Here is a 25,300-nt window from a genome sequence, read left to right as displayed (position 1 = left end):
GTAGGGATACGTCCTGGATGGAATGATAGACACACACTCAAAATCCAGCACCACAGGTGACATACAGGTACCTAAGTATGTGTCCCTGAACTGCTGGAGGCAACCGGAGAACGTGGGGCTGATGTGGGGAGAGTTTGCGAAGCCCACACACGCAGAGCGAGGGCGGAATTCGAAACTCCAACCCCAGAGGCGTGACGGCACGGCGCTGTGCACCACGCCGACACACCGCCCCGTCGGCCAATCAGCCGAACGTGAGACTATACACGGCTAAGTGCAGGCGAGCGTGTGAAGCAGAAAGGCGTCTGCTCAACGCTCACGGGAGCCCGAGACGGCATGGGGGGGGTAAAACGAGCCGGTGATCTCGTTGTCTGCGCAACTCTTCTGTTTAAAGAGCACAGTAGGCAAGGGTTTTGATTAATTATTAAGTTATTAACCGAGACTTTAATGTAATTACCAAACAAAAGGAGCTGGTGATATCGGTTACGTCTGGCTCCAAAGGTTAGTTACTCTGAATGACTAACCAGTCATTTGTTACAATCTGACGTGTGACGTTAACCTGGGCTGGTTGAATGTAGTGGAGTGGTTTAGGATACCTGCACTGTAAAAAAAACACCATAATTCTGGGCTGGATTGCACACATAAACTATTACAGCTGGTCAACTGAAGCCTTGGTTTCTGATTATATAAAATAAAATAAAAAACTTAATCTAATAAAATCTAATAAAATGATGGCTTCGTCAAAGGTCCTGCCAGTATCCCGAGTGGGGCTCAGCCAAGTGCATATCAGAATTTCGGTCCAGCATTGAGTAGAGCGAGGCCCAGCTTATAAGAGACTGTCCCAAGTGGTGAGACGCTAAGTACAGCAGCAGCCAAGCAGCAGGCCGGTCCTGCTCTGCGGGTGCAGAGTATACCACCACCCACCTGAGGGCGCTACAGCAGGAGATACATCCACATGGCCAAATTAGGGATGCACTCAATGTTTTGGAAATTTATCGGACGAATCATCATTCACATCACTTTAAGATTTTGATCTTGGATCACTTTATTCTGAAGCGATTAGACTGGCGTGCAGCTCCGGGACGCCCAGAATGGCCCCTGAATGGCCCCTAAATGGCCGGGTCCCTGCTTCGCGCCCCATGCACCCGGGGACAGGCCTAGCGCACTCACCGCAGACTGATGAGCAGATGGTGGACAGATGATTTCAGCAGCAACTTTCTTCCATTATTTTATTGGTATCTATTGGAATATTAACATCATTCTTCTCTTGTTGATTCTGTTATGTCATTAACACAGTCAGTTAACATGCTGAAGATAATTTAGCCATGTGACATGAACCATTTCACGGGAGCAAATCAATCGGCTTAGCCGAGTATGCAGGCGGCACAGAGATAACGATGGAATCAATAGCATTCGGCTCGGGATTTAAACCCGGCAGCAGCAAGGCTGACGTTCCATATTAATACTTTAGCTCTGAGAGATTATCTTCTGTCTGGGGGAGGGAGGGGGGGGGTGCATTCTTAGGCAGTGAGCAGCGAGTTCACACCCTGCCGGTAGCCACACGGTCGCCCCCCCCAGGCGAACACAGCAGCACGGAACGCAGTCAGCCATTGCCGAAGCGGGTAGGAGAGGCTCCAGCATGACGGGCCCTGGGGGCTGAGAAGAACGAGGGCGGGGGCGGGTGGGGCACGCTCCCGTCCAGCACCGACCGCGGGGTTGTCTGTGCACCTGGACGGGAGTCACCAGTCACAGCCTTGTGGGGGGGAGGGGGACTCCAAATACTCAGCCGACTGAGCTGAAACTCTCTGACTCCAGAAACAAGCAGGGCAGCCCCCCCCTTCCCGAATCCTCAGGGCAGGGAGGCACCAAACAAGCACTTTCCTACTGCTGCCCCCCCCCGCACCCCACCCCCACCCCCAGGTCCACACAACAGAGGGGGCTGGGCTGAGCCTTGGCCTGAGGGAGGCACAAAGGGTGTGGTGGGCTGGGCCTATACAGACCCGGGTGGGGGTGAGGAGAGGGATGGTAGCTGGGGGGGCAGGGAGGCCTTACGGTCGTCTGGGAGAGATAAAGGCTCTGCCTGATCTTCCTGCTTACTTATGCGGAGTTTAGTGCAGCCCAAGCACAAGTATGTAAGTGCACGCACACACACACACCCACACACACAAACCCACACATGAATACACCCACCCACACATGAATACAGACACACACACACAGAGTCACCTGGCAACTGAGAAACACAAAAAACAATCAAACGCTGAATTTCCAGGCTCCAGTCAAACCTCACTTTGACAAACACAAAGGTTTGAGAAGAAGCACTGCCTGGGACCTGAAGAACTCTGTTAACCGGACCTTAGGGTGAACAGCGCGCGCGCACACACACACACACACACACACACACACACGTTTGTATTAATTTCTTTGTGGGGACCATCCATTCATTTCTATGGACATAACCCAAATCCCAACAATAATGACCTTAACCTCTAACCCAGGGCTAAATTTAACCATGAATAACCAAACAAAAAACAAGACTTCAGGCATTTGCAGTTTTTTTTTTATTGCAGTCACAGATTTTTATCAAATTGAGCTTATCTTTGATGGGACCAAAAAAACGTCCCCACAACATACAAATAACATCTTTTTATCACTTATTTTTTTTGGGGGGGGGGAATCTGGTCGCCACATTGTAATAATTACAAACACACACATGCACACCCACAAACACACACAGACACCTATATTCCTTCCAGCCCAGGGCTCTGAGTTCAGCATTAAAGTAAAACCAGATGTTTTTACCTACCGCCCCCCTCCCACCGGGCCCCTAATGCTCCTACGTCCCTCCCACACCTCTCAGCTTTCTTCTCATGTGTCTCCACTGAAAGTCCCCAATCCTGTCACTGTCTCAGCCATGTCACTGTGAACCGTCACGCACTTCCGTCTCTCCTCTTCATATTATACAGGCCTCCTACACTTCAACGCTGTGCATCTTCAGTCAATATGCTCCATCCCAATCCCGACGTGGCATAAGGGGGTCGGTCAGGTCAGCCCCCCCCCCCCAGCGCTCTACTTCTGCATTCACCTCCATTCCCTTTACTGTCACTGATTCACCTCATCAGCTTAACTCCATCTCACTGTCTCTCACACACACGGAAACAAAAGACTGAGACCTGCACCTGAACACCCCCCCCCAGGTTATAAGGCCATTTCTGTTTCCCAGTCTGTTTCTCTTGACCCCCCAGGTCCTAGTGAATCGGTCCATAGTAAACCGTAAGCATACCTGCTTGTTATGCGTCGCGCACAGCCGAACACGCCCTCGTGACTCCATGTGTTGAGAACGTGCTGTGGGTGGCAGGATGTTTTGGAAACACCAGGAGAACCTGGTCACACTCCCTCATAAAACATGCCCAGAATTCAGACCTGTCTCCTGAGAATCCATAGCCAGGAAGGCTTTTTAAGAGCAGTGGCGTGACATGCCGTGAGAGCACTGCCTAATGGATTGGTCTTCCTGCTACTCCAACTTCACCAGTACTAGACTTCCTCCTGTTAAGTCCGCAATTATGAAATGAGTGGCTATCGCCACCTACTGGTTAGGGGGACCTGAGCGGGTTGGGGAAGGTCCTTGAAACAAGGCTTCTTGGCACATGGGGGTGTCACACCCTTACACATGGCCCGTGGCCTCCTCCTGGGGGTAGAGTGTGTCAGCCCCCCACTCAGCCCTCCATTACCAAACCTCCCTCACATCTTCCCCGTTCCAGTGCAGGGGTGTGCTGCTTTCCCCCTCTCCCTTTCTTCCTGTCTCCACACCCACGGCTTCCTGCCCCTCCGCTTCCTGCGAGCTGAATCAGCCTGTCAGGCTGGCGCGGTGCCGATTGCGGCCCGGCCGTCACCAGGCAGGCAGCTCGCTCGGTCCAAGGCCGGCAGCTGTCCCAGGCAGGTCACGAAGAGACCGGCCACCGGGGTCCTCGGAGGGGGCTACAGAGGCACCGTGTGAGGAGACGGGAGGCAGACAAGCGACAATGTCAAAGGCCGGCATGAAAATGCGAATCCTGACGTCATCGTATTCCATCCACGGCGCTGTCTACAGCAACATTCCCAAATTCATGTTCACATGCGGCACTTAAATTGGGGGGTGTAACGACACAGGAAGGCCAACCCCCCACCCAAAAAAAAAAACACACCTATTAATACACCTGTAGATCAGTAACACTCGTGCAGAGGCTTGCCCCCTGAGACACCCAAACCTCTGATGCCATACGGGTCTGTCAACCAAGCACCGTCCTGACTGACGCTCAACTCTACTGCTTCTCCGACTCCCTTATTCCCAGAGTGACAGACCATTACTGCCACCTATCTGTTGCGTGGGGCCCTACAAGCTCCGCCGGTTCGCACGCCGAGAACATTCAGTGCGGTGATGTGCAGGGAACTCAGTGCCTTCTTAGAGCGCGCCTACGCTGCCGCCCTATCGGCAATGTGTGATGTCATCAACCGTCTGTCTCAGGCACGGCCTTTAGCTCACGGGGCCACGGGAGGGAATCACAGAGGGACTCGGAACACAGACGGCGCCAGAGACAAAGTGTACCACAGCATCATATGACACTGCGCTTTTGCCAGCCCAAACAAGGTCCACTTCCTGTCCTCGTCCCGTTCTCACGTACAGGGCAGGCGGGACTCCATAAGCCGAACATGGGCCCGACGCCCAGTCATGTGATGATGCAGCTGTTCCTCCTTCTCCTCATACGCCCCCACTGTCTTTTCTATTCCCGGTTCAAAGACATGGCTGCGTTCCAGAGCTACAGCGTAAAGCCACAAGAATGAGAGAGAATGAGCTGTACGCATTTTTCAGTCTCAGTCGATTCAGGCAAGGGCCGTTCTTTGTTACGCACGTGTCTCGTGTCACGTCAGGTGGGACAGCGAATGATTTGTTAATCGATGATATTCAAAAGTGAGCAGGGAGGCGGCTGACGAACGAGACCCGGAGTCGAACACCCGTGGGATCTCTGATCTGCCTGCGCACAGGACGCCCTCATGCCTGTGAGTCAGAATGACTGGCTGCTCGCCCCCGGGACGCCCTTGGCGCACATTCGACACACAAACACAAAGCTCCGGATTTATATAGCACTTTCTCATTAGCTGGAGGGATCAGCAGCACCCACCAAAAAAACTAAATTAAGTTATGGCCAGTCGGGGATCACCGAAGGGCTAAATTAAACACTTACATGATATAATATCCAGACCAGGAAATTAATACAGATAGGAAAAAGCCTAACACAGCGATCGCGTCATCCCAAAAGACTGCAGGAAGCTTCCCTCTACGCGCGTCCTTCCGTTAGTGGGGGATACAGTTGGTTTAGGAGGCGGGGTCTGTTAGAATAAGAGAGCACACAAAAAACTGCAGCTCACCAAGCGGAACAAACGAAACGCAAGACGGATCAGCATCTGCGTCAAGCTGCCGCCTCCCTCACAAACTCACTCTGGCTGCCCGATAACCCCTGACTAGGAATATCAATTTCCAGCCTCCCCCCCCCACACACACAAAGCACATTCCTCCTTACCTGTATGCTGCACTGGACGTCAAACACAAACCCTGAAATGGTAAACAATAAATCAAGAGCTTCTCTTACATTAAAAAAAAGTTACTGTCTGTCCAAATATCCTCCATGGTAATTTACAAATGAAGACCGGACCATCTGTCTTCTTAGTCATTTTTTTTTGGGTTTGTTTGTATTACCACTGGATTCTAACATTTTTTCCAAAAAGCCCTTCCTTTCAGTTTTTGGTCGTCCCTCCCCATAGTCACCCGAAAGCTGCTTTGGACCAATTTCACAACATTTATCCTCATTTACCAGCCCTCATGCCACCGTAATGCCCATCGCTGTGCTTCTCGCCTACATTCTGAGTCCTTCTCTGCAGTACTGCTCATACGGACTGACCCTTATATTAAAACACTCCTTCCAGGTGCCGCTTCCTCATCGCCGAAGGCACCGACGGCGCAGGCAGAAGCCGCCTCTCTTCTGCTGCTCGCATCCCGGTGCTCTGGCTGCTTCTGCCCGCTCACCCCTGCACACGGCACTGAGCTGTCCATCATTATTTGTGCACCGTCACCCTACGTCAGTAACACGCATCAGGCCTAATTAACATGCCGTTTTCTATGACCTTCTCCGCACGGTACAGAAGGAGCGAAGACCGTACCGCTGACTTCTGTCTGAATTCTCTGCAAACCAATAGCACAAGAGCAGCCTGGATTGTATGTGTTCCGTCGTCTGATGGTCCAGGCCTAATGTTTCATAAATAGTTCTTCTGTGACCGATTAGCATCACTAGCAATCACAGTGCATCCAAACACAGAGAACGACTAACCTTTGCTCGTACTGAATGGATCCATCCTTTGCCAGTTTTAGGCTCCTTAAAACATGCCCCCAGGATACCTCCGCAGGCTCCTGCTGGGCACACACTGGTTTCTTCATACCTTGGTTCCAGGGTAAGCTTCCTCTTTGGTGAACGGACATATCAGCTGATAGCTGGCGGTGACGCGTGTGGTGACGGTTTTGGGTACCACCCACAGGGCTGAGGCCTCCCATAGAACGCACAGCCTTGAGATTTCAAAGGGTTTTTTAGGTGCCCCGCTGTAAAATTGAGGGGAAAAAAAATTGGAACATTCAGTAGAAACTAAACTAAAGATTTTACACGTTTTTGTTAAATTCACAAGCGAGCGAGCGCTTGCTTGTTCGTTTGCACCTTGTGCAGGTTGGATCCAGATACACACAATTCACACCAGTGCAGAGTACACAGGAAAGCGATGTTTCAGAGAACAGAATACCTGAGACAGCAAGGAGAGTAAATAATTGTTTAGTCGAGCATTTTGCTGCGGCTAACAATGGGAGAAAAGTCACTCTGCACCTGCAGTGCAACACATAAAATATTAATCCAACAAATACCTATTTGAACACTATATTTGTCACTGTGGCTATTTTCTCTGTCTTTAAATAAGCAGATATTAAACACAGAACGTTCCAGAACGTTCAGAGGACTCAGCGAAACGGGAACTCCTTCACTTCACGAGGACCCCAAAATTTCGGACGTGCACGTGTCGCCCTCTAGTGTTCAGTTAGCGTTGGAGCGCTGTCCATTTCCACACCAGCGGTACTTTAGATTTTTTGATATTATAGTCAGTTACACTGCATATAAAGAAATAAAATAACAGATTCAACTACATATAAAATAATGGCAAAAGAAATTCTCTAACTGCGATGCTGATATTTTACAGTAATTTAAAATATCTCAAACATTTCACTCCTTTGACAGACCTGAACTGTAATCAAATTTTCCACAATGTTCGCCCTTGGCGCCTTCTTCGTAAACGGAAACCGAGTTACCTTAGTCATACCGAGTGCGGCATGAATTTAAATGGGGGAACCAAATACTTTAGCCAAATATAACTGACTCTTATAGTTTCAGTAACTCTGAAACTTAGACAAGTTTGAATGTGGGTGTTACAACCATTTCTAGCATTCCGGTTTGAGTGTTAGCTCGTAAGCGAAAGTATCGTGCAGTAAATTTACTTCTGATTTCCTCCACGGTCGGATTCACGTTTAACTGCAAGAGAATCGGGGCTGGGGCTCTCGGATCAGCGCGCCCTATAAAACCTTTAATAACCGATGCGCCCCCCGGTGGCAGTCGTGTGGTACTGCGCGTAAAAAGGGAGGAGGAAAGGGGGCGGGGACGCTAAGAGAGGGGAAAGAGTAAGAAAAAAATAACAGAAAAAAAAATCAAACGTTCTTCCTGGAAATTCGACTAACCCGCCACAACTCCACCACATGACATTTCAGAAAATGCGACACTCCTTTTCAATTACCAGAAGGCCCAACTTCATTCAGCAAACGAAGGCGCCTAACAATGATCAGTTAAGCTGCGACAAACATTACACGTTTGCGCTAAAACAGCCGCAGTAAATAATAATAATGAAAAATGCGTTTAAACAAAGTGATCGTGAATATTCTGCATTGTAGCTAAGGAGGGGGACGTGGGCATTCCCGTAGAACGCTATGGATTGCAACGTAACTGCTACCCCCTTTCCCGTAAAGCAGTAGCGTTAAAATGAGATCATCATAAAACTGTTTCAAGAAAAATGAAAAGAAAACGCAGCGCAGTGATCATTGTGCATTCATAGAAATGATTTGTGTGGGTGATTTTCGTTATTATTAGTCGGGGTTTTTTAGTTTCGAAATAACTTAGTAGGAATTCTACGAGCAAACCTAGGTTGCGTGGGAGACTGTTAGCTGCTTTCTTTAATTAAAAAGAGCTTATGCACGCATCTCCAATGACAGGGGAATCAATGGATACACGAACCCAGAACGTATTGCTAGCATCAAAGCTTATACAGATCGCTCGCGAAATAGCTATTTCTCCTGGACTAAATAGCCATTATAACAGCATTACATGAAAGTTCAGAAGTATATAAAGTCACGGGCAGCTGGCTTACCTGGTGCTGACCGCCGATATCTGCTGGGAGGTGCCATGGTCAGCGTAAATGTTGCATATGGGCAGGGGATTAAAATAATTCCGTGTGTTGTGTTTTCCTCATGACTGACATTTAGTGCAGTAACGCATCTTTAAAATGCATCCACGTTAAAATATGAATCGTGCACATAAATGTTTATGTAATTTAATATTGTCTTCATGGAGCAGCGCTGTACACGCAGACATGTATTATGAAACCGTAGCAAAGATGAGCACGTTTATGCACACACACATCATGCGTAGCGCTCAGCGATGAATTTTAACCCAGATACCACAAAGCGTAACGTACTATTTGGTTTCCCTGGTCTTCGAGTATCAATTCTTCTATTACAGCGTTGCTCGCATGATCACGCAAATCTTCCAAAAAACACATCGATACGGTCCGTTAAAAATCGCTAGTCCGCGCCTACGCGACACCAGATGACAGCAGCTGCCTGCATATCCATCCTGCATCGGGCGAGCCCGCGCCGCTACATTCGGAGAGGAAACCGGGATCAAAGAAGTGCAGATTTGAAATTGCGCAGTTTTTATTCCATTGCAAGGCAGCCACACTGCTCTACTCGCTTGCGCTCTCTCGGTCTGCTTTCTCTCCTCCTCCTCCCTCGCTCCCTCCCTCTCTCGCTCCCTCCCTCCCTCTCTCTCTCGATCGCTCTGGTAGGTTCTCTCCGTCTCTTACAGGTTTATTTTCACTAGAGGACTCTTTGGTCAAACGTGCCCCGCCTCCATCTTCTCTGGCAAACAGATACAGTATGACTGACATTCCTCTCTTTTAATGTATTCTTGGGAGAACAATCCAAACCCAAAGTATGGTGTATAACTTGAAGTTTTTTTTCTTGCTTGATGGATATGTCGGTTATTTTAGAATGAGAAGGTCCTGCGCATAGTACATTCCCATTAAAAATGTGACCACTGTAGATATGTACCATGAGGCTGAAATATTCAGTATTTTTTAAAGTACTGTTTTCAGCAGCATCAAGCTACTACAGCAGTTTAAGGGAGTCAGCAGATGGTAAATGTGTTGACTACTGAGTCCTTCAAGAAATCCATAATTTCCAGACAATAGGTAATAAACCTAAGAAATTATTCAATTTTTAAAATGAAACTGGAAAACTGTAGAAGTGGAATTATTATAAAATAGAAGCAATTTTCTTGGAAATAATTGAACCAATTTTGTCTGTTCCAAGCCTGGAATATCTTCTGTCTTAAGTCTATTTAAATTTAAATTGGACAGGTTGCTATGAGCTCTCCAACAACACCAGCACAGCAACCCAGACCTTTTGCGGATAAAGAGGCCCTCAAAGTCTGCTGGTCCCTTTCATTCAGGAGACAATCTGCTGAATACAGTTTTGAACTGGGGCCACCTCCTTCGCTCCGTGCACCTCTTCCATTTCCCTTACATTTCCTCCACTTAGGAGTCGGCTGGAATTGCTGTTGCGTGGCTCACACGGGCTGCTGGTCGTCCCCGCTGCTCTTCTGGACAGTGCCAGACGGGATTCTGACCATTGGAGATGTTTCTGCAGAAGAGAGCCATACCTGTCCATCCGGGATGGCTGTGGGATGACGCCATGTGTTCGGTGGTTGGCGACACTTAAGGGGTCAGCCAGCGTATCCTCAGTAATCAGAGACGCTGACTGCAGCTGGGACTGTGTGTGCTTTACAGACAAATGTAAAAGCGGGAAGGAAAGCTCCTATTTCATACATGCTCTTAGCTACCAATACTGATGATGACAAAAACACAAGAGAAAATGAAACGGAATACAGCAGAGAGCAGTGTGTATGTGTGTGTTTTTGTAATTATCACATTGTGGGGACCAGATTTCCCCAACATGATAAAAACTTGTAACTTTTTATCTTATGGGGGAGAGTTTTCAGTCCCTATAATAATAACCTCAGTTTGATAATCTGTGAGTGCAATGAAAAAACTAAAAATGCCAAAAGTCTGTATTTTGTTTGGTTACTTATGGTTAAGGTTGTCATAGATGGAATAAGGGTTTTGCCCATAGAAAAGAATGGAAAGTCCCCACAAATATTGGAATATGTGGACTCTGTGTATGTGTGTGTGTGTGTGTGTGTGCGTGTGTGTGAGTGTGCGTGCGCGTGTGTGAGAGTGTGTGAGTGTGTGTGCGTGTGTGTGAGTGTGTTCGGAAACAGTGCTGTAAGCTTGTACTGCATTACTGAGTGGATCTGAAGGATTCCCCCTCTAGCTGTAAGTTGCGGGGGTAGGCATGAGGGAGACAGAGTTTATAAAGGATGTGTAGGGGGGGGGGGGGTGGGCTTACTGGAGGAGAAGAACAGGAGACTTACAGTAAAAAGGGAGCAAGGAGGTGAAGATGGAGGAGGTGGGATGGTAAAAGCATCAGGGCAGGAAGCAGGAGCAGAGAGAAATATTGGCATGTTCATGAAACTATTACTCCATTAGATTTATTTAGTTTGCTTGTCACTGTGTACATGTCAATACATTAAAATACCTCAGAACATCAAACCTCAAAGCATTTCTTAAGACATTTCAATATGACTACAGGTTTGTATCCCATGACATCCAAAGATCTATGTAGAACTTTACTAACTAACTAACTAGCAACTCTTTTTAAATTTGACCATGGCTAAGACAGCCCTGTGTGTGTGTGTGTGTGTGTGTGTGTATGTTAGTACAGGCTTTGTGACTGCCCTGGCTGTGTGTGTGTGTGTGTGTGTTGGTTCAGGCTTTGTGACTGCCCTGGCTGTGTGTGTGTGTGTGTGTGTTGGTACAGGCTTCGTGACTGCCCTGGCTGTGTGTGTGTTGGTACAGGCTTTGTGACTGCCCTGGCTGTGTGTGTGTGTGTGTGTGTGTTGGTACAGGCTTTGTGACTGCCCTGGCTGTGTGTGTGTGTTGGTACAGGCTTTGTGACTGCCCTGGCTGTGTGTGTGTGTGTGTGTGTGTGTGTGTGTGTTGGTACAGGCTTTGTGACTGCCTTGGCTGTGTGTGTGTGTTGGTACAGGCTTTGTGACTGCCCTGGCTGTGTGTGTGTGTGTGTGTGTGTATGTGTGTGTTGGTACAGGCTTTGTGACTGCCCTGGCTGTGCGTGTGTGTGTATGTGTGTGTTGGTACAGGCTTTGTGACTGCCCTGGCTGTGTGTGTGTGTGTGTGTTGGTACAGGCTTTGTGACTGCCCTGGCTGTGTGTGTGTGTGTTGGTACAGGCTTTGTGACTGCCCTGGCTGTGTGTGTGTGTGTGTGTGTGTGTGTGTGTGTATGTGTGTGTTGGTACAGGCTTTGTGACTGCCCTGGCTGTGTGTGTGTGTGTGTGTTGGTACAGGCTTTGTGACTGCCCTGGCTGTGTGTGTGTGTGTGTGTGTGTTGGTACAGGCTTTGTGACTGCCCTGGCTGTGTGTGTGTGTGTGTGTGTTGGTACAGGCTTTGTGACTGCCCTGGCTGTGTGTGTGTGTGTGTGTTGGTACAGGCTTTGTGACTGCCCTGGCTGTGTGTGTGTGTGTTGGTACAGGCTTTGTGACTGCCCTGGCTGTGTGTGTGTGTGTGTGTGTGTGTGTTGGTACAGGCTTTGTGACTGCCCTGGCTGTGTGTGTGTGTGTGTGTGTGTTGGTACAGGCTTTGTGACTGCCCTGGCTGTGTGTGTGTGTGTGTGTGTGTGTGTGTGTTGGTACAGGCTTTGTGACTGCCCTGGCTGTGTGTGTGTGTGTGTTGGTACAGGCTTCGTGACTGCCCTGGCTGTGTGTGTGTGTGTGTGTGTATATATGTGTGTGTTGGTACAGGCTTTGTGACTGCCCTGGCTGTGTGTGTGTGTGTGTGTTGGTACAGGCTTTGTGACTGCCCTGGCTGTGTGTGTGTGTGTGTGTTGGTACAGGCTTTGTGACTGCCCTGGCTGTGTGTGTGTGTGTGTTGGTACAGGCTTCGTGACTGCCCTGGCTGTGTGTGTGTGTGTGTGTGTGTGTTGGTACAGGCTTTGTGACTGCCCTGGCTGTGTGTGTGTGTGTGTGTGTGTGTGTGTGTGTTGGTACAGGCTTCGTGACTGCCCTGGCTGTGTGTGTGTGTGTGTGTGTGTGTGTGTTGGTACAGGCTTTGTGACTGCACTATGTTTTGTGTGCCAACCCTGTGTGTAACAGTAACAGTGTGTGCTCCTTAGCTGTCCAGGCTCATCAGCAGGGCTGTTCCCCTCTTGACCCAATGATCGTGTGGAAATGCTCCAGAATTGAGGTCCACTGTCACCACGAAGGAGGTGCGGCCAGCCCTCCCCGAGCGCACGGGGAAGTAGTAGCAGGGACAGGAGTACACACCTGCGGACACAGAGCGAGTGACAGGGCGCATTAGACAGTAGCTGCATGCTACCCCACGTGCCGGCAATCACACAGTGTGATCCTCCTGCAGCAGAATGAGGCCTAGCTATGGCTGGCCCTGATAGGGATTTGTATTTCCTCTATCTTAGGGTTATAGAAGACCTCTCTATAAGATTCTACATTATATTTCAGATGATTGAAGTTTCTCTTTAGAGGTGAATAGTTCAGGTCTCAACTCTTTCTCTTTGGTTTATTGGTATACTAAACCAGCCATATGATACTGGGTGTGTGTGGTGGGGGTGCTACGTTTGGTCCACAGAGTGCATCTCTCTGAACCTTTCCCAGCAGCCCCTGCTCCACTGGTGTGGCATCCTGCATCCTGCCCGCTCATGTGCTGGCAAGGCATCCAAGCCATTCTTATGCCATGTAAGCGAGTCGTAATAGCATTAACATTTAAACGAACCTTAACACTCAGGCTTCCTTTCTGTAATCTTTCTGCAGCACTTTGGGGCAGCTATACAAACAATAGCTCTTTAAAATTTTAACTGGCTTGAATTAATATTTCATGTGTTAAAGAAGTGTAAAAATGTAGGTCTTCGAGATCTTAAAACTAAACATGTTCAACATAAACAAAGTTAGATCAAGATTTGTTCTGCGTGAAATAGCTGAGCATTTAGCTCATCAGGCTGACTGGGCCGCTAGGCCCCAAGAGGTACAGTGTGATCGCAGTCTAAGTTAGATCCACCCGCAAGCTGGCGTGCGACCTGCTAACCATTAGCAGCCGTAAGAAGGTGGGCTGTGCTATGTGTAATTTCCTGCTAGCTGGTTAGCCAGCCACCTAAGAGGCCCCTGTTGTCATAGGCGGAGAATGTCAGTGTCAGTGGAAAACATTCACCATGGCATTCCTACGCTGGTGGAACCTTAGCTCTCAAGGCATGCTGTGAGACTCAAGCATTTCCTGTATGATTTTCATCTGATCAGGCTGCAGTATGCTTACTGATACACACATGATTTATATAGCGGCTCTCTCAGGGTTTGTGCGCCTTTGTAAGCACCGGGCCCTGTTAGCCTGGCTCAGACCTCTGGGTCCCAATGCTCCCATTTCAGGCGTTTCCGAGACTGTCAGCTGAAAGGTTTTCCTGCATACTGTGTGCACCTTTTTATCAGCACCAAGAAGGGACCTGTTCTCCTTTCAGGATTTTTCTGACACAGCCTCCCAAGAAGAAACCAACCAATCATGCTTTCAGACGGGGCTCTGTCCATTCCTGTGTGCTGGGAAATGGACTAGTGCTTAGATTAAAAATTAAACCACAAGCCAATGTAAAAGCAGCTAATTCATCATTTTAAAAGAAAAATACTAAAAGAACAAAGCCGAGGGTTTCAACGATGAGGTCCATCAGCTAGAGATTATTAGTTTATAAAAAGGGAATCATCTTTTGTTACCTATAATAAAGCTTATTCTATATAACAGGGGTGGCCAATCTTATCCACAAAGGGCTAGTGTGTTTGCGGTTTTTTGGGATAACCTGTAGGTCAGCTGTTCACACCCAGGTGTGAGGACTCTTCAGACTATCAGTCCTCTAATTAGTGACCTAATTCAGGAGTTGCAGCGAAAACCTGCACACACAGCGGCCCTTTCTGGATAAGATTGCCCACCCCTGTTCTATAGTGTGGCTAGGCTAAGCTAAAAGAGCGGACCAAACTCATGTGATCATCATTTGAAAATGTGCTTCCTGCCAAGCCTGGCTGGCGTGCCGTGTGAATGTGTCTGTGGCCTTTTGCACGTCGCTCTGAAACGGAAACATTCCATTAATCAGCGGGGCTCAGACCCCTCACTGTAAGACGTCATCAGAGCGAGGTTAAAAGCACACAGGAGTAAGGGAGTCCAGACATCTGAAAGGAGAAGGACATGAAGGTCTGTGATCGGAGGACCCGGCTGACATGAATGCTGCAAACACAGGGTCTTCATAGCAAAGCCAGCTCTTCAGCTAGGTAGCAAAGTGGCACCATAAAACACCGAAGCAGAGGCTCTAGCTAGGTCACACAAAAAATAGCAGAGGGTAAAAAAAGAAAAAGACCATTAATAGTGACCCACTTATTTCCCCCAAATCCAAATAGTGGGAATCATGAACTGAAGCACAAAGGAGGAAGAAGGCAAGCTGTGGAAGAAAGCCCTCATTTAGGGAACGTAAGGTGACCGTCAAAACACTGTCTCTGAAGAAAGGCTGTCATAGGAGGCAGTGGTTTGCTTTACGGCCCGAGTTAGCATGATAGGCTTTCGAAGGCTGTCGGTTAATTTGCAAAAATGAACAACATAATTTCAAGTCACACCTTTTTACAACCTCTGACAATCATGTGTCTTGATCGCATGTGCAAAAAGATTGAAACCGTCAAACTTACTAAATCCGTCTCACCGACCACCGATCGATCTGTACCTCCCGACTCCATGATATTTTTATAAGATCCCAGGATGTTGGGAACCCTTAAGCAAGAGGAGTGAGAGTGAGGAGCTAGTATGGATGTGACTGCATATAGCGACACAGAGGAGAGATTACGGTCTTGTCGGATAGAGGAGAAACAGAGGAGACGGGGGGATGAGTGGAAAACGACGCCTATAGAGTGGAGAGGCAGGAGATCGTGATTATGTAGGACAGAAGGCGGAGGCAGGGCAATGGGGCCCAATGGACCAGCAGCTGTGCTAGTCTGACCGCCTCCAGTGGCGACAGACAGAGGAAGGAAGCCGAGCCCAGAAGCCCCTGTCCACAATAAATTCCATCTGACCCCAGAGCTCCCAGACTACAGACACAAACATTTAATCCAGAAGACAAATGTATCCTGGCAGCCATATATCTGTTTCTCCTGACTCATACGTCCCACCGGGTCGCCTAATGCAGAAACAGCACCTCCGGCACTAATGAAACCGAACACAGCTACAGCAATCCGTAGGGCATATAAACCGAGTGTTATACATCCAATTGCTTCAAATAGAAAATGTCCGTCCATCCATCCATCCATCCATCCATCCATCCATCCATCCATCCATCCATCTTCTAGTTGCATATCCTAAACAGACCCCAGGGGGTGGGGGGGGACTGGGTACCAATCCTAGGTGGAGGGCACGCCAGGCAGGGGTACGTCCTGCACAGGATGAACAGGGACTGTAGCAATGAATTGTAGTAACGACGGCTCTTTTGAGACCCATCTTTCAGAGGATTGGCTCACCAGCTGACAGCCCCTATCTAGCTACATTGGCCAACAGGGCTTGCCGGTACCCAGTGTGTCCACTGTCCCGGCTCTACCTGCTAGGAGATCAGGTATCGTCGCCAGTCCAGCAGTGCTCCCACGTCAGACAGTAGCCCTGCCCGGAAAGGATGCTTCGGAGACGCCAGCCATCTTCTCACTCTCAAGTATCATGGCACTCGCGCCGTGCTCTTTGCTAACTATCGAAGAAGGCTTCTGCGTGTCTGTGATAGTCCCTTTTAATGACGCCATAATAACCGGGCATCACCGTGAGTCGGCGCTTCCTGTTGCTCAGCTGATTGTTTCTCAGCCTCCTGAGAGATTACGGATGTCTCACTGCATGGAACGACAGTGGGCGTGTCATGTGGTCTTTCAGGCCCTAGTGAGATATACAACTGCAGAAAGATCTACATGTGATTTGTGTAATGTGTCTTAGCCTCAAACCGTTCCCATTCAGGCACAGAGGAATCTGTTGAGGTAATCCACCTGGACCGGTATCCATCCATCCATCCGTTTTCCAAACCGCTTATCCTTCTGGGTTGCGGGGGTCCAGAGCCTATCCCGGAAGGAACCCAGGACGGGGGGCCAGCCCATCGCAGGACCGGTATCCACTCTCATAATTTATGTTGTAATAAATAATTTTGATACATGTGAAAGGGGGAATAAAGGAAGCATATTTCCATGAATGATTATCCTTGAAATTGTGACCAGCAGTGGTGTTGACAACTGGCTGAATAAAAATAGCATGTACTGCAGGCTTGGGTTGGGTGGCCAGCTGGAGTGTGCTCCACATTTCACATCCCTGTCTGAGCAATAGTCTGGGTTGGGCAGCCGGCTGGAGCACGTTCCACATTTCACATCCCTGTCAGAACATTAGTCTGGGTTGGGTGGCTAACTGGAGTGTGCTCCACATTTCACATCCCTGTCTGAGCAATAGTCTGGGTTGGGTGGCTAACTGGAGTGCGCTTCACTTTTCACATCCCCATCAGAGCATTAGCCTGGATTGGGTAGCCGGCTGGAGCATGCTCTGTATTTCACATCCCCATCAGAGCATTAGCCTGGATTGGGTAGCCGGCTGGAGCATGCTCTGTATTTCACATCCCCATCAGAGCATTAGCCTGGGTTTGGTGGCTGGCTGGAGTGCGCTCTGTATTTCACATCCCTGACAGAGCATTAACCCAGTCATCCACCTCAGCCAGCCTGTTTTGTGATCTCAGCAGTCCTCATAACCTCAAGAAGCAATGAGACATCAGCAAGTCCCCCAGAAGGATGCAGACCTGGACCAGATGGACTCCAGACAGCCAGTCCGCCAGACGTTACTAGATACCTTTCTGGTCACACAAACCCACCGCAAGAATCAGAGCCAACCAAAGCTTACTAAAGCACAAAGGAAATGACCGGCTGCCTGGCCTCTCATGCAAACACATACCTGCACACACGCATCACAAATGGACACTTCGATCCACAGCTGCACGTCATTGTGAAGAGCACTTCTGCACCTACTCATATACGAAATTACTTTTCTTGAATTTCTTTGAGAACAGTGGAAATTTCTAGAGGCCTGACCATTGCAGATAACCCTAAACGAGAGAGAGGGACAGACGACGGAATTTAAAGGTGTCGTGACGTAAAAAAGCTCCATGCGCCACGTGGCCCGTAGAATGCACATGTACACGCATACGCATCCTCCATGCCTGAGGGTCACAGGGATGTTTTCCTTTGTTTTCTTCGCAGTTCCTTTAGTTCCCTCGGGACGAGCAGCTGTAAATGCCGGCGTAGCACCTGCCCGAGTGATGGCGGCCACCATAACAATAAGTGTGACTCACTGCCTGCACTGCTGCCATTAAGGGGGAACTCCCCCTGCTCAGACTGTTTAGTGGCACATTCGCACTTGCTGCTGTGTGTGCTTTGGCATGGTGACAGTGTATTCACTGGCCAATAAAGCGCTCCGAGTAAAGCGATAGGCCCCAGCTCTGATGCAGGACAAGACTGCGGCAGTGGCGGCGCTGCGGGGGACGCACTTTTGCTGGTCTTCTTGCGGTTCTCCACAGGCTTGAAGTGGATGGTGGGGACGGTGCAGACCAGCCGCATGGGCTCCGGTTCCACGAGACAGCAGTGCTTCTTGTCCCAGCCAGCCCCCTCAAGGAATAGCCCCCGGATGAACACGCCGTCCTGCCATGGGGAAGGCAAGGTGGAAAGGGGGGAGATGTTGGGCACCTCCAGCTGAGGGAGTACCGGACAGAGATGTGGGAGCAGGAGCTTACCTTGGGGGGGAAGAGGAGATTGTTGTCGTCCACTGTGGAGACTGTAAATTCCCAGGACAGAGTATCCACTGACACCTGCAGAGACGTATACAGCCTGTGAGATGACTGGGTGGTTCTATATTCAGGACAGCGGCCCTGAATGTTTCCTTTTGAGGTAAATGTGTGAGCAAAGTGTGACTGATTGCATGAGAGCACGCCTCAGTATGTCCTCATGCCCGCACTGAACACGCTCAGTATGTCATTGTGAAGAAAGGGATGTTGTGAGCATACTCAGCGTGGCAAAGGGGACGTTGTTGGCGTGAGTGCACTCAGTGTGCATGTAAGGGATGTTTTCGAGGGTGCTCACATTGTTCTGGCGGGCGGAGGCTTGCAGTACAGCTGTTAGGAAGCCAGTGGGGAAGGTGAAGCCGGACAGCCAGAAGATCGTGGGGGGGTGTGCCGTCTGCGCCCAGCAGGCAAACTGGTCCACACGTTGGCACAGGTCCCGCATCCATGACGCTAAGGGCTTCAGCGAGGGGTACGCCTGGGGGAGAGCGCCGGGAATCAGACGCCGCTGGCCAGCGTTTCGGCTGGCAGCGTTTACCGCGTGCTCCCGCTGGATCACACCGCAGGCTTTATCGCTAAATGCGTCAGGAGGCCACAGCGAAATAACAATGTGCAAGATAAAAGGGAAGCCAAATAGAGAGGCGCAACAAAGCCAAATCTGTGATGATACAAAGGTAGTGAAGTACAGCTAATATGGCAGCAAAGAGCCCCACGCTCCAGCACAGAACAGAGACAGAGAATGTTTATGACTAAGACAGAGAAGAGGGCTAAATTAATTCTGTTTCTGGGGACTAATGACTGAGATGGGAGGTGGGAATGCAGATGAGTGGGATGCGGCGCTCCCCCGCATGCCGCCTGGCTGGCGGCGGTGGTCGCCATGCGCTTCGATGGGTCTGCGCCTCTTCAGCAAAAAGGACTGAAAGTAATTACACAAGGGGGCTCTGATGGACGCCTGTGGCATCTCGCTGGCCTGAGGAGCTGCTCCACTGCTATGCGTGTCTGAGACTCCAAAGGGCTGCTCCTCATCCAGCGTAACTGCAGCAGCACACTGTGTTTCATGTCTGTTATTATGCCGCACTTACCTGAAGTGAGTCTCTGTACAGCAACCAAGATCAGGCGAGAGTGAACCTATGGAGCCCTCTGATGCTCACTCTACTGATGACACACACAGTCATACAGACAGTCTGCTACAAACACACACAGTCACAAAGACAGTCTGCTACAAACACACACAGTCACAAAGACAGTCTGCTACAAACACACACAGTCTGCTACAAACACACACAGTCACACAGACAGTCTGCTACAAACACACACAGTCACAAAGACAGTCTGCTACAAACACACACAGTCGCAAAGACAGTCTGCTACAAACACACACAGTCACAAAGACAGTCTGCTACAAACACACACAGTCTGCTACAAACACACACAGTCACAAAGACAATCTGCTACAAACACACAGTCTGCTACAAACACACACAGTCACAAAGACAGTCTGCTACAAACACATATAATCACACACAATCCCTTGCTGACACAATAAGCTGAGATTTAAACACTCGTACATGGTAACAGATGTACTATTACACACATAGTCACACAAAAGAGAGCATCTAACATGGCCCCCACGCAAGCACTGACAGCACAGTGACCCACACTTGCAGGCCCCGATGTCTCATCCCTGCCCACCTTCTCCCAGAGGGGTGGCACGCGGCCAGCATGGATGCATGCGAAGGTCTCCTCCAGGCTGCTGGACATCACCAGCAAACCCTGTACACCCCTCTCCAGCTCCACCAGGGATGACCTGCACGTGACACAGACACCTGTCATCAAACACTCGCCCATAAAAACACACATAAAAAATAAAATACACTCGCCCTGTGTGTCCTTTATACATGGAGAAAATGAAATAAACCTCCTGATTCACACCCAAAGGGTGCTCTCCTTCACGCTTATGCACACACACATGCAGGCAGGCCGGCCGGCTAGGGGACCTGATGACCCCAAGCAGGGTATTGTATCTCTGGATCTCCTGCAGCAGCACCACATTGAGTGGGGAGGGGTCGTCTTGCAGAAGTTTCCGGGTTCCTTCATAGTCCAGCTGCCCTGGGATCTTCTGCCACACGTCTGCGGCGATCTCAAGCACCTGACGACCCAGACGCACGAACACGAGGTAATGGGATATGTACCTTCATTAACACACCAGCAGAAACACACACACACACACACACACACACACATGTAGGGCATACCTATCCTTATGGGGCCCGCTCATTCACTTCTGTGGGAAAAATGCTAACGCTAATTATGACGACCTTAACCCCCACCCTGTCCTAACCATAAACGTAAGTAACCAAGCAAAATACAAGAGTTTTTGCATTTTTAGTTTTTTCATAGTAGTCACTGATTTTTATAAAATAGAGTTTTCCCTTATGGGGGCCAGGAAACCGGTCCTCATAAGGGAAAAAAACGGATATTTATTACGTTATGGGGACATTGTGTCCCCATAAGGATAGGTATACCTGCTCGCACACACACGCACATGCATGCACGAACACACCTTGGCCTCTGGGCTCGGTCCCGCCCCCAGGGCTGTGGCACCGCAAAGGGCCGGCTGTAGGGACAGCAGAGTGTGGAACAGCGTGCAAGCCTCCGCGATCTGGCTGCCGATGTCGGCGTTGGGGTGCTGGCCGAATAGCTCGGGGTGCTCGGCGCTGGGCAGCTGGCTGATGTAGTCGAGGTAGGAGGACAGGGGGCCGTCCCGTGGGATGTAGTGGGTGGGCAGTGGGGACAGTCTGGGGGGGCCACACACAGCATGGAGCATAAACACAGCAGGCAGCTCACAGCCATCACAACACATCAGTGCCACGACAGCGGACTTGCCTCATACTCTGCACAGCCAGATAAACAAGATTACATTATGAATTTATCATTTAAATATAAACATTATAAAAATCAACACTTCCAATCTATAGACTGCTGCTTCATTAAAGAAATTTATGCAGACAAAAAAAAACAAACAAACATAGAGTAATACCAAAAATAGCCACATGGTGGCAATAGTGTACTTCACAAAATTGAACTGGCTATGAACTATATGTTGCATGAACGTGAGATGCGAGTTTCTATGCGTGTCCCTGTATCTCTTTGTGCTAGTGTAAACCTGTGGTAAACATTATACTGGGAGCTGTGGAGATGACTATGTGAATGCGCATGTGGCTGAATGCGCATGTGGCTGAATGCGCATGTGGCTGAATGCGCATGTGGCTGAATGCGCATGTGGCTGAATGCGCAGGTGCATGGCCTCACTTGAAAAATGGGACAGTAATGGCGCTCTCGCAGAAGCAGTCGTTGATATAGGTGGTGAGCAGCCGTCTGTCCCACTCGTCGGTCACATGACCTCCGTAGATGACCCCTGCGATCAGGTACCTGAGGGCGTCCCAGGGTACCTCTTCTTGCTGGTCCAGGTAATGTCTCAACAGGTTCTCGCTCACCTTGGGGGGGCGGACAGGTGGACGGTGGGTGGAGGGGGTGAGGAAGTACATGAAAAATGCAGTGATGGGGGGAGTGGGGGGGGCGTAACAGTCAGGTATCGAGATGTAAAGGATAGTGAACGAGAGGATGGACAGAGATGGAGGGAGGCAGCAAGCAGCTATGGGCGCTAATGAGTGCTGACACCGGCCGGGGGAGCACGGCAGAACCTCCAAGTCCGAATCGTTGAAGCTGTAGACGATGTTCCAGCCCAGCTGCCGGAACTTCTTGCGCTCCAGCAGGATGCTGTGGAAGAAGCAGAGGCTGAAGAGCAGCCGGCGGTATGCAGATGGCCGCATGCACTGGTTGAACTGGGCCTCGCTGACCAAGTGGTACAGGCGCTTCATGTTAGACTTCACACCCTGTAGGGGGCAAACAGAGAGTGGTCAATCTCACACCCTTATGGAATCAGGGAGTAGAGGAGGAGATGAAGGGACAAATAGAGGGGAAAGGTATACATATCCGTCATACATGTATGAGGAGCAGGTCACTAATATGGCTAGTACTTTGCTTTTTGTGTGCAAGTCTCTGGTCTGAAACGAGCATGACTGTGTGTGACTGGGATGATGTGCGTGTCAGTGAGCGTCAGAATGCGCTGCCAGCAGCATCGGCCCGTGTCCATGAGCTTCAGCTCCACCTTCGGTGGCTCAGTGGTCATCTTGATGCCGGCTTGCAGGATGGCGATGGGGAAGTCCGGGTGGGGAGAGGAGCTGAGCCACAGGCGAAAGTCTGCGTGAGGTTCTTCCACCTGCAGCTGCTCCACCAGCTTGTCCAACTGGGGCATCCAGGAGAGGGACAGGTGGCAGTTTGCCAGGAACACCCAGTGACCTGGGAGGGGGGGGCAACGCAATTCACTAGGTCACCCAGGAGAACCAAAATATCTGAATCACAAATGGATAGCTCCACCCGCCCCATTCTCATGACCAAAAAGCCAAACAATAGTATGTCATAATTCCAGTATATCCATCTGGAAGGTCAGCTTTGGCCTCAGGGCCCTGTCTGATCCGGTGTGCATCTTGAACCTTTTTAGAAAAACATCATTCCCATAAACCTGTGTGTGAGGCATTAAATCTCATGAACAGTATATGACAAATATAGCAACAAACAATGCTTCTGTTACACACAAATGATACTTAACGTCCATCCATCATCTTTGAGAACAGTGCACGGTTAGGAGGGGCCCTGGCAGCATACGGCACTATGGCTGTGATTCCAGTCCATAGCAGAGCACCCATACACAGACACTGACACAGGCAGACACACAGACACAGGCAGACACACAGACACAGGCACACATACAGGCACAGACACAGGCAGACACACAGACACAGGCAGACACAGACAGACACAGGTAGACACAGGTACACATACAGGAACAGACACAGGCAGACACACAGACACAGGCACACACACGAACACACACACACACACATACAGGTACAGTCACAGAGACACACAAACACACGCACACAGACACATACAGACTTGCACAGACAGACACACGTGCACACACACGGGGACTTGAACCCCAAGCCTGTAAGACTCATTGCCACCCACCATGTCACCCTGACCACAATCAACTGAAAGCACATTTTCTGAATGCTCCCTGAATGGGTAACTAGAAGGGTACCCGTGCAGTACTTGTGCAGAAGTATACAGAGTAAACAGCCTGACAGGAGCTGACAGTGACTCTGAAGTACACATTGTCCCAATGTATTTGAACAGTGTAAAGCACTCGACGCCTTCAGTGACGACCAAAATACACACCATAGGAGTGGGCACTCGCTCCAGGCTGCTGAGTCTAGGACCAATTAAGGGTCTGTGAGCAGTTTCTCTGTTTATAACAACTAGTTAGGGCACTACAGGTGCATTCTGTCTAAACAGCGGCAAGGTAAGGGAGCGTGTATAAATTCTGTGTATATACATGCCAGATAAGGGAGTGTGCGTTAGTTCAATTGGCATGAATATCAGGTAAGGGAGCGTGTATAAATTCTGCGTATATACATGCCAGGTAAAGGAGTGTATGTGGTTTATTACAGGAAGGTGCTGTCTGAGTGTGTCTAACCATTCTTCACCCCTTCCTTGATCATGCGTGTGGCGATGGGTGCCTGTCCCTGCCCTAAGGACAGCGCGTGGAAGCGGCGACTCATGCCAGAAGCTTCTGCCAGCTGCAGCAGGGCACCCGTGGGGTCTACGCCCGATGACAACACGAAGATCAATGGGGTCCTGGTGCTGGAGTCCTCCACCACCTGGGGAGAGAATATCCAGCCCATGTATACGGCACCATGAGGTGTGATGGGTGATGTTCTGCTTACAGACCAATGTGGGGCGGTGGAGGGCCAGGGCTGGTCTCAACTGACACCTACGGCCTTCATGTCAAGTGCGGGTGGCTCCACGAAGCGGGAGCCCAAGTTACTGATGATGAAGCTGGTGACACAGAAGGAGATGCGATCCTGGCGCAGTGAGCGGACAATCAGCATCCTCTGCAGCTCATTACATCTGTTCTCCCATTCACCTGTAGGGGGCGGCATGGAAAAAATGACAATGACTCACTCGACCATTGACAGTGGTTCTTGCAAGCACACAGCCTTACCGACACACACCGGGAAAGGGAGTGCGCTCAGGCTCTGTGCTGGTGTACCACCCATGCCAGTCCTGCGGGTACTGCTCAAAGGAGTCCACCAGGCCGTGGAAGTTGGCCAACTTGTCCAGCTCAGTCACATAGTCCCAGCTGGAGTCTGGCAGCCAGCTGCTACATGGGTTGTCCATCTGACCCTCTTTGTCCAAAACCTGTGAGGAAAGGCAGACAGACAGACAGAGGTACACTCAGAAAGACAAATAGCAAAAGACAAACACAAAGATGGAAAGATGCAGAACTAGATTCTCCTTGATGCTAAGAGCCAGCTCACCAGGCCTCCCCGCAGGAAGAAGCTGTACTCATCCATGTTGAGTTTGTCTGCTGCCTCCAGGATCTTAGCACACATGTGGAAACTGAAGAGCAGCTTATGGCACTCAAACAGGCCACGGCAGGTGAACCTGCAGGCAAACAGTCCTTAAATACTCCTGGCCTCCATAAAGCAATGGAGGTATGTTCTAGTACTTATATACATTGTGGATGTGGTACCTGTCAGGAGTGTACATGTACCTGTAGACAGAATGGGTGGGGTTTATGCCATATGTGTACTCGTACCTATAGATGGTATAGGTATAGTATATTCCATGTGTGCATGTACCTGTAGACAGAATGGGTGGGGTATATGCCATGTGTGTACATGTACATGTAGATGGTGTAGGTATGGAATATGTCATGTGTGCATGTACCTGTAGACAGAATGGGTGGAGTATATGCCATGTGTGTACATATAGATGGTGTAGGTATGGTATATGCCATGTGTGCATGTACCTATAGACAGAATGGGTGGGGTATA

The 25,300-nt window shown here is 49.6% G+C and overlaps 1 protein-coding gene and 1 long non-coding RNA gene across 2 annotated transcripts in view; both read right to left on the bottom strand.

The window, feature by feature from the left end:
• Window positions 1-9,130, bottom strand: part of LOC125751059 (uncharacterized) — a 32,568-nt gene extending 23,438 nt beyond the window's left edge. Inside the window, exons 1-2 of the long non-coding RNA XR_007400506.1 lie at window positions 8,482-9,130; window positions 6,360-6,625 (exon numbers count right to left, since the gene is read on the bottom strand). This is a non-coding gene — a long non-coding RNA (uncharacterized LOC125751059). The remainder of the gene's footprint in view (window positions 1-6,359; window positions 6,626-8,481) is intronic.
• Window positions 9,131-10,926: 1,796 nt separating this feature from the next.
• The window catches only part of dnah2 (dynein, axonemal, heavy chain 2), a 94,083-nt gene continuing 79,709 nt past the window's right edge, over window positions 10,927-25,300 (bottom strand). Inside the window, exons 75-88 of the mRNA XM_049029269.1 lie at window positions 24,782-24,908; window positions 24,476-24,662; window positions 24,239-24,387; window positions 23,938-24,121; window positions 22,510-22,700; window positions 22,043-22,234; window positions 21,651-21,835; window positions 20,902-21,136; window positions 20,336-20,487; window positions 20,031-20,145; window positions 18,640-18,816; window positions 18,294-18,368; window positions 18,051-18,201; window positions 10,927-12,789 (exon numbers count right to left, since the gene is read on the bottom strand). Coding sequence (XP_048885226.1) covers window positions 12,635-12,789; window positions 18,051-18,201; window positions 18,294-18,368; window positions 18,640-18,816; window positions 20,031-20,145; window positions 20,336-20,487; window positions 20,902-21,136; window positions 21,651-21,835; window positions 22,043-22,234; window positions 22,510-22,700; window positions 23,938-24,121; window positions 24,239-24,387; window positions 24,476-24,662; window positions 24,782-24,908 — 2,275 coding nt within the window. The 3' untranslated portion in view covers window positions 10,927-12,634. The remainder of the gene's footprint in view (window positions 12,790-18,050; window positions 18,202-18,293; window positions 18,369-18,639; window positions 18,817-20,030; window positions 20,146-20,335; window positions 20,488-20,901; window positions 21,137-21,650; window positions 21,836-22,042; window positions 22,235-22,509; window positions 22,701-23,937; window positions 24,122-24,238; window positions 24,388-24,475; window positions 24,663-24,781; window positions 24,909-25,300) is intronic.

This window comes from Brienomyrus brachyistius, chromosome 10 (assembly GCF_023856365.1).
Source record: "Brienomyrus brachyistius isolate T26 chromosome 10, BBRACH_0.4, whole genome shotgun sequence".
NCBI classification, from domain to species: Eukaryota; Metazoa; Chordata; class Actinopteri; order Osteoglossiformes; family Mormyridae; genus Brienomyrus; species Brienomyrus brachyistius.
The sequence above is the reverse complement of the archived record's forward strand: the minus strand, read 5'-3'. Positions and strand labels throughout refer to the sequence as shown.